General features: G+C 33.3%; 1 protein-coding gene across 1 annotated transcript in view; it reads right to left on the bottom strand.

Annotated features, from left to right (window-relative positions):
• Positions 1–439: 439 nt before the first annotated feature.
• LOC111636028 overlaps positions 440–9,672 on the bottom strand; it is a 45,674-nt gene continuing 36,441 nt past the window's right edge. The window contains exon 4 of the mRNA XM_023381180.1: positions 440–2,033. Within this exon, the coding sequence (XP_023236948.1) occupies positions 1,470–2,033 (564 nt within the window). The 3' untranslated portion in view covers positions 440–1,469. The remainder of the gene's footprint in view (positions 2,034–9,672) is intronic.

Raw genomic sequence — 9,672 nt, forward strand, 5'->3', positions numbered from 1 at the left:
TTTGCAGACTATGCATATGTCTTTCACTATTATCTGTACAAAATGTTACAAAATAATTATGCTTAAAATTACAAGAAAAATATTAAAAAATTTAACAAAATGTTTTCAAGACATTTATCATTCATTACTGTAAATACAAGGTCTGTTCAAAAAGTATCGGACCTTTGGTCGGCAAAAATAAATTTATTGACTTTGAGGTACAAAACCCTAATCCCCTTCAAAGTAGTCTCCTTGGTAATGTATACACTTCTCCCAGCGTTCCTGCCATTGCTGGAAACACTGCTGGAACGCATCTTTTGGAATGGCCATCAGCCGGTGTGTTGCATTCCGCACGATGTCTTCTCTTGACTAAATTCGGGTTCCTTTTAGCGGCATTTTCAGCTTGGGAAATAGCCAAAGGTCANATATATATATATAAATATAAAAACTGCAAAGTATGAAAGTTTAGCAACACCAAATTTATTTGTCTTTACTTTCAAGAGAAATTCAGCAATTAATACATTTCTGTTAAATAAACATAACTACAATTTATTAAAGAAATATAACTGAGTTTCAAGATTTCAAACAATATTTCTTGTGATCAGAAGTATATTAAATTATTTTAATTCCCAGAAAGAAAATGAGTTTTGTGGACGGTACTCACCATGTAACAATATTAAACAAAAATTTACAATTTTTACAAATCAGAAATGACTATCAAGCAATGAATATAAAAAAATAAATGACTAGTGTGACAAATTGAAAACTTTATGAATCATTTAAAATTAGAGATTCAAAAAAGAAACAATATCTTCTTGAAAAATATGAATTTGTATGCTTAATCATCACCATCATCTCCAATTTGTTTTCTTCTTTAAATCACCATCATCATCTCAGATTTTGATTTGCATGGAAAACAGATTTGAGTTGAACCATATTGCTCACTGTAAATTTTTGGTGGTGCACATTGTCATATGTAGGTGTTCATTTAATATCAATATTATTCCAATCAAGTGCAAAGAGAATTAAAAGAATCTGGCAGAAAATGGATATTAAAATTTTTATATGATCATTTATAAGTTTAAGTTTGTCTATAGTAGAAAATGTCTCAATTTTTTCTTCATACCTATTTTCACAATAAGACTTATCCAAAGAGAAAAAATGTTATTTTGATGTACCACATACGAAAAAGATTTATAGTAGACGACTAGAAAATTGAAATGTAAACAGAATGTTTGTAAACATATGGACGGAGTTACATATGGCAAAATAAAAATAAAAAAAAAATAATGATAATTTTACTTCAGGCAATTAAAAAAACAAATTAAAAATTTTCAATCCCCTCTTCTGACTTTTCACTTATCTTTGGCAATATTTGAATGTGACATTTAAGGCAACAATGGAATTTGCCAAATGACATACAATTTGTTGATATTAGGGCTCAAGTCTAGTTTATAGCAAAATCTTCTGAATTACATAATGTAGAATTTTTATGCATTTTTCATCTGGACTACTTCGTGAACCATGCTCGTCGTATTATCTTTTTGCATATTTTCATTTTCTAAACGCTCTTCAACTTTTTGGAAGAACTTATCTTCATTGCTAGCAACATAACAGTTAGTGTAATCAAACATAATCCCCAATATCACATTCAGTGCAGACATATCGTATCTGTGACAACCAGAATATCTGTAGAGTGGCTTTTTATCAAATCGACATCCAGAACTCTGAGCTCCAATAGGAGCTATACAATCAGGTGTCAAGGCACACTGCACCCAAGGGAGCATCAAATGCTGATGGATAAGTCCGGTATTATAGAGTAATATGTGACTGGGTTCCACCATGCGATGAAAATAAAAATTATCTTGTCTAGTTTGAAAATAATCAAACATTTTAGGATGAGTTAGAGTTGATGTTGGTTGATCAATGCTCCAAGAAACAAGTCCTTCCTTTTGAGCCTTCTGTAACACACCATCAATTTGACTGGAAATAATTTTGAAGTTAACATCCATCCATATAACTGCACCTGCTTGATCTAAAACTTCCTGCATGAAAAAAATATAAAATTATTAAGTATCTTGAAATTATACCAGTGATTATCTATTTACAAAATATTTCAAGTAAAATATCAATAATACAGGAAAAGAGGCTGATTTAAATTCAGTTACGAAGCAACTACAAGTAACCAAAGAATACCTTCTAGAATGTAGAACTTATAAGGGTTTTAAAAAATTTTGACTGATGCTGTTGAAATTGCAAAAGATCTGGAGATTCAACCGAATTTTAAAATACAAAGAAACAAAGAGAAAACAAAGTCGACAGTTCGAACATGAATGTCAAGTTTCTCAGCAGAAATTCAAAATACAATTTTACTATTGTGTATTGGATATGGCTTTAGTCAATTGAAGAGAGGTTCGAACAACTACACAGCATAACATTCTATTAGGATTTCTTTATTATATACTGTATATAATAGCACTAAAAAACAACTGCTAATGCACTAAACGATTGCAAAAATCTTGAAATATTTGGCTCATAATGCTAATAAAGATATCGATGTCAACGATATCTGCAGTGAACTTCAAGCTTTATCGCTCTGCGGAACCCGGGATCGATCCGGACGGGTCGAAAAAATCTCCATGAATTTTTCGGGAGTGGTCCGACCAGATATGTTGGCCCCCGTCTCTCATCACCCAGCCGCCCCATTGTGGGCCTGGCCAAACCGATAATGGGCTTTCTAAAAGAGGCCTTCTTAGTGCCCACAGGGCGGAAAGGAGTTTAAAAAAAAATAAAAACCCTTTCTTCCCTATAAATGGTTTTAAAATGGTTGTTTATTTTGACAACTGCGAACTTATGTAAGAAGGAATATAGATTTTTATCTTTTTTAATTCTTTTCACTTTTGGCACTAAGTTCTCTATTTTTGTGTTTATCATGATTTGGACTAGGCTCATAATGGTGGCCGCACGACACTGGAAGAAGGTACAATGCAGTACATTTCGGGTCATCCGCAGTAAAGATGTCAGCTTTCCGCTCCGAGACACGAATTCGAATCCAGATCAAGAACCCGAGGAATTTTTTATGGATGACCTGTCCCCATTCTTTATCGTCNGGCAAAAAATCGGATCTGTGGAAATGAGCTCTTTGAAGGAGCAGTGTTGTTCTGTGAAATTCTGTGTAAAACTCAGGAAGTTTCCATGAAGAATTTCCATCAAGAATTTCCATGAAGAATTTCCTGAGTTTTACACAGAATTTCACAGAACAACACTGCTCCTTCAAAGAGCTCATTTCCACAGATCATTTCCAAAAAAGCCTGACAAGTTTGCTCAAATGTTAAGGTGATGTTGACTGTTTTTTTTCAATACAAAGGGAGTTGTGCATCACGAATACCTACCTACAGGCCAGACAGTCAACACAGAGTACTATCTAGAGGTTATGAAATGCCTAAGAGATAGAATCAGGCAAAAATGGCCCAAACTTTAGAGGAGCTGTGAGTGGTTTTTTCACCATGACAATGTGCCGGCTCATTCATTCCTCAGAATTTGTGAGTTTTTGGCCAAAAAACAACACCATTGTGTTTCCCCACCCACACCTAATCACCTAACATGGCCCCAAGCAACTTTTTCCTGTTCCCCAAACTAAAAAAAACCCTCTAAAAAAAAAAAAAGATTTGCCACCATCCTTGAGATAAAGAAAAATTCGAAGGAGGAGCTTATAAGCATTCCAGAAGAAGTGTTCCAGGACTGTTTCAAAAAGTGGAAACACTGTTCGGATAAGTGTATATGTTGGGGAGGAGACTACTTTGAAGCACCCCTGATCAATAAATTGTAAGTGAAGTATTTTTTTTGTAATAAATAAAGTTCAGGAACTTTTTGAACAGATCTTGTATTTACAGCATTGGAAATATGAAATTATGGACTATGTTAAAGAAAGAAATGCCAATAAGTAGCTTCTCTGGAAAATTTGATAACTACAATAGAAACTGTACTGAGTATCATTTCCCAGCCATGTTGGATCAACATTCTGCTCAATCAAGCTAGAATTGACACATTATGATATTTGGAGATCCTTCACACTGGTGAAGCAATGATGATACTTGAATAGATCTTTCATATCTTTCAAAATTAAAACCATCAAAAACTGTCATGCAAAGCTGATGACCACTTGCTCAGTTGATGAGAAATCAAGTTTAGGCAAGTCATTCATATAACATACTGTGGGTAATATGGAGATGATGCAGACCTTTCAGAAAGGACCCTAGTTTCAGTTCAGAAAAGTTCCTGAACTGACAGACGCAAGTCTGTCTATCAGTTCAGGAACTTTTCTGAACTGATACACAGACTTGTAGAACAGTCACATGAGCTGCCTGGTAAACAGACGTAAGTCTGTCTATCAGGCAGCTCATGTGACTGGACTGACAAGTTATACAGTGCACAGTGTTTTGAAAAAGACTTGCAGTTTTATCTCTGAAACTACATTTTGTCATGCAGATGAGAACTATAAACCATTGGACAAATGAGTTTGGAGAGATCATGTTTGACTGGAGTTATTCAGTATTTCAGAATATCTTATGGAGTGACTAAACTGTGTTTTGTGTTAGCAGCTAAGACAACAGAAATAAATGTCATTATTGGTCCAAACTGAATCCAAATTCACAGCAGAGAAGGCTCAAAACCAGCCTAAAGTCACAGTATAAACTGGTACCACATTGATAAGTTCTTGGGTATTTTATTTCATTGCAGAGCACTGATTTGATATACTGGAGTATAGGGTATGGCCTTTGACTTTGCAATGAGACAACATTGAAGTTCTTCACATCATGCAAATTGGTGCTCTGACACATTTGCCCAACAGGTGTGCATGTGGCTTAATAAAAGATTCCCAGGAATGTTGATTTGCATAAAAATGCTCTATGAGTAGCCAGCTAAAGGTTCAGATGTAATTCCCCGTGACAACAACTTTTGGGAATGATGAACTAAAGAGAAGGTGTATTATATAATCCAAGTACTGTGGACCAACTGGAGGAAAGAATCCAGGTGTTACAATATATTTCACCTCTATTCCTGCAGACAGCCATTACTGTAGTACAGTGGAACCCCGGTTAACGAACGTAATCTGTTCCATGAGTCCGTTCGTTAAGCGAATTGTTCGTTAACCGAAGCAATTTTTCCCATAGAAATTAATGCAAATACAATTAATCTGTTCTAGCCGTCAGTATTTTTGTAATTTTATTTGTAAAATGGGTTTTCTTTAATGAAAATATAGGAAAACGTGCTCATAAACAGTCGATCTAAGTTAAATTTTCGGAAAAGGGGAAAGATTTGACGGGTATAAAAACATCACATACGATCGTTAAAGTTCTAAAATGACAGATAGCAGAAACAATAGGCTAAATTATGAGCGAAAGGCTTATAGGTTTATCAACAATCTCTGATCAGAGTCGACGAACAGGTGTCAAATAAACGCCTCGGAACAAACCTTTCTCGTGACCTGATCTGGTTTCGGTTTTCACCTGGAGACAAAGAAGAAAACAATCGGGAAGCGAGGAATGGGACGCAGGACTAATCGTAAGGTGAGATTCAAGGAAAAAATACTATAAAAACCCCGAATCTCAAGGTCAAAACGCAGTTTTCCTAAAAATTCTATGGCGATTAATCTGTGTCGTCTTCATCTGGATTAAGCCTGAAGTCGTGCCCGCTAAAATTTGTGTTGTGTCTCACGGACCGCTCCAGTCGTTGCAGCTCTGTCACCTACCATCGCTTCTGTGACCAAGCGAACCCATCTCGTCTGCTCTGGGGCTACGACTGATCAGCTTGCACTATCGTAGGACCAGCGATACGCCACTCCTCAGTGCCGAGAGAAAATACTGTAGATAAGCCATTTCCAACTATCTCAAATATGTAAGCATCTTCCCGTTCTAATAAATGATATTTTATATATATTTATATTTATGATATATATTTTCACTATAAAATACTTGTCATCTTTGTCTCCTCCACCATCACCGACGTACGAATGGACCGTAGACCATCACAGACACACGATTAACTGATTTTCTCTAAAAGTCGGCAAGCTTACAAATTTGACACAAAAAGCCGTTAAGTTCGTTATCCGAGACAAAATTTTTGCAAAATAATAGTTCGTTAACCGATTTGGTCGTTAACCGGGGTTCCACTGTACATGCATGTTTGAAGAAGATAGTGGAAAATGCAGGAGCATATGTTGTAATTTAATTTCATGTTATTCCCCTAAAATACTCTCACTGTTTATTCTTGCTTTATTTAATTAGGTTAGAGTTTAAGGATTTTAGAGCAATAAAAAAATGACTAGCTACTTATCAGATACCCTATATAAAGAAGTAAAACTGGTTACTTTTTTAAAAAAATGTAAGTTTTTTTAATAACAACTATAAATTATACTCATACTATATACAGTAAGACCCCACATAATGCAGGGAATGCATTCCTAGCCAACAAAGCGCTAAGCGAAACACTGTTAAATGAGGTCATTTTAACAGAGTAAATAGGGATAGGGGAACACACAACCAAAAATAAACAAATTTTACTTTAATTTTAAGTTATTTTTGTATTAATTTGTATAATAATATATGTTAAGTAACAAACATATGCACACAGAAATGTAAAGTTCATTTTTTGTGACGAAGGTCCTGACTTTTCTGAAATTCTTGTTCTTTTGCAATAAAGTCGTGAAGTTTCATTTGTCGTTTTTTTCTTTCCTTAAGCAAATGTTGGTAGCAGAAGATTGCATCCAAAACACCTTGCTTTGCTTTTGCATTCCTTTCAAAATCTGGATCATTTGCTACAATTTGATCAACGATTTCGGTTATCTTATCAAACTTTTACTAAGGAAATCTGTAGCGAAATTTTTTGGGTTCTTCATTTTCAGAATTCTATTTTCCAGTTCCACATGAATTCCATGTTCTGCCAGTTCTTGAAGGTCGTCATTGGTAAGGTTCTCACAAGAAACCTGTTGTAACTCCTCAATATCCTGCTCGTTTATCTCCTAGTCCTGCTAAATTGATTAGGTTGAGTTTGGTCAACCTAACAATAAAGCGGTAGGCTCTTTTTGTTGCAAATTCTTGGATACCTTCAGCCATAACTCCTTTCACACTTTGTTTGTGCATTTATCAGTTAATTCTTGCAAGCAAAGTCGATATTTCCTACGGCATCCATGATGTTATATTTTTTCCAAAATTGCACCAAACAAACATAGATTTAAAGAAAGTACACCTTTTTGCCACCTATTGCTAATTGGTTTGTGTTCACAAATAATTGTATTATATATGAATCAATGAAAAAAGGAGCAAGCACAAAAGTGTAAAGATCAGTTCATTCTTTGTCAGAACAAAGAATAAAAGAGAATTTGAGCTTCTCTTTTCTGTTAAATTTTTCTCAAAATAATTTTTACTTCAAAATAAATAAGGAGAAACATGTACAAGCATGCAATACTCTGTTTAAAATATGGAAACTTCAGTGGACTTTAATGCTCTCATTGAAGCTATATCCCAAGTTACCTTTTTTTACTCACTTCTTCAATCCTCTTAAATTCCCTAATTTTTCAGAAAATTTGTTAGATTTTCCCAACAAATTTTCTATTAACTTTTACTTCTTTAGTATATAAATCAACAAGTATCATAACTTTATAACAGGTAGAAAACAAGTCATTTACAGAATAGGAAATGTATATTATTATTTTATGCTGAAGAGTAATTTTTATGATGAACAGAAATACTTTTTCATATATATTTTACACACACAAATTTAATTAAAATAAGATTTGCCTGTATTAATTTACTTCAAATTCTTTATTTTCTACAGTTTATATATATTAACATCTAAACACAATAAACACTTTGAAGATTGTAGAATATGTTTATAACAAACCTTAAAAGAAAAAATACATTTGACTAAAAATTAATTATACTTTCTTCATATCTATCAATATTTTTGGATTCATATTTTATTATTTATATTAATTCTGTGGATAAGTTCAAGAAGGGCCAATATCAAAATTGATTACTCTAAAGTGCAAACATTAAAAACTATGTACAAACTTTATACATGTACTTTTTATTCAGTTAAGAACAAAACCTAGATTTCAATGAAACAAACTAATTTAGCAAAATTCCCTAACTAAGAACAAAAAATATATATACACTATGTACAGTAATACATTGACTTGCGCGAACCCGGAGTTACGCGATTTTCAAATCTCGTCGATTTGTCTTTTGTTTGAGCGTCATGCAACTCTTGATTACTCACTTCCTCCACACTATTGTTCAGCTTACATGTTCGGACGTGTCGCGCGGAAACGACACATAGCTACAATTTATTTTGTGTTATTTATTTCTGTGTTTGTTATATCTACGGAGACTTGAGAGACTCTATGTGGTGATTTCTTGTAACCGTGAGTGAATCAAAAGATGAGATAAGATTAATGAGAATATTTATTAGCTTACATACATCCGCCTTTGGATTTTACAGATTGCAAAATTATACCCCGACTTATGCAGTTATCGCTCGGTCCCACCTATCGTGCAAGTTTGGGGTATTACTGTATAAAAATTTTCTGCAAAATTTTACTGCCAATTACTCAATTTTTAAATTGCCTTTCTTAAATAATGTCAAAGTTGAAACATCGTTCAAGAAAGTTAGAAATTGGTTTTCTTTCATTTCATCAACAACTAGAAGAAATGGATTGGTGAAAGTAGTCAGATAATATAGTATTAAACATTTTAAAAGAATGATCTGAAGCTGTCCACCTTTCTCTAAACAATTCAATTAATTATAACAACACACCTGAATTTTTGCTGAGCATAAAATTATTTTATTTCAAACATCTGGATTAAAAAAGTGTTTTAAATAAACTATAACGTTTTTCTAACTAATTGCTGTTTGATCGTCTACCAAAATTATTGTTGGATTGCAAAGATGCTACACAGAATTTTCAACCTATTTACTATAGGCCATCCTCAGGCTAATTTATTATAACCTGAGGATGCCTATAATAAATAGGTTGAAAACGTTTGAAATAAAATAATTTTATGCTCAGCAAAAATTCAGGTGTGTCGTTATAATTGATCTGAAGCTGTTTGTTTTTAAACAATTTTTTCAATAGTAAATATTTATGAAATTTATAACCAAACAACATTACTTCAAATTTATTTCTAGAGAAAATGCTATAATCAATTTAAAATATTAGTTGCTGTTATTGCAAATTTACTTAATTTTTAATAATTTTTGAACTTTGTGAATAAAACCTAATTTTAATTACTCTGCAAATAAAATTTATGGCTCAGATACAAAATTCCAACAAACAAATTCCTATGGACAAAAAATTACCAGTGGTGTATTCAGGTAAGAATACACTGGAATTAGGGTTTCTCATTTCCCGGGAAATTTGCCTCCAGCGGGATTACGGGAAAAATAATTTCCTTTCCCGGGATCACGGGAAATTCCGGGATGAGATAGTAAAATAGAATTTTATATGAATAAAAAAGATCATACAGGAATATCATAAATTTGAATAATTTAATTTATTTTCTAGTAAGTAACTAAAAGTGTAGGGCCAATCTCACCCATACGGACACATTAGGCTCAATTAACTTATGTTCTCCTACATTATAAGATGAAAGTAAAATAAAGCGTTTCATTGGGAGTTTTAATGATTACGAA

This window comes from Centruroides sculpturatus, unplaced genomic scaffold, assembly GCF_000671375.1.
Source record: "Centruroides sculpturatus isolate CEXI.00-Female unplaced genomic scaffold, Cexi_2.0 scaffold915, whole genome shotgun sequence".
Classification (NCBI taxonomy): domain Eukaryota; kingdom Metazoa; phylum Arthropoda; class Arachnida; order Scorpiones; family Buthidae; genus Centruroides; species Centruroides sculpturatus.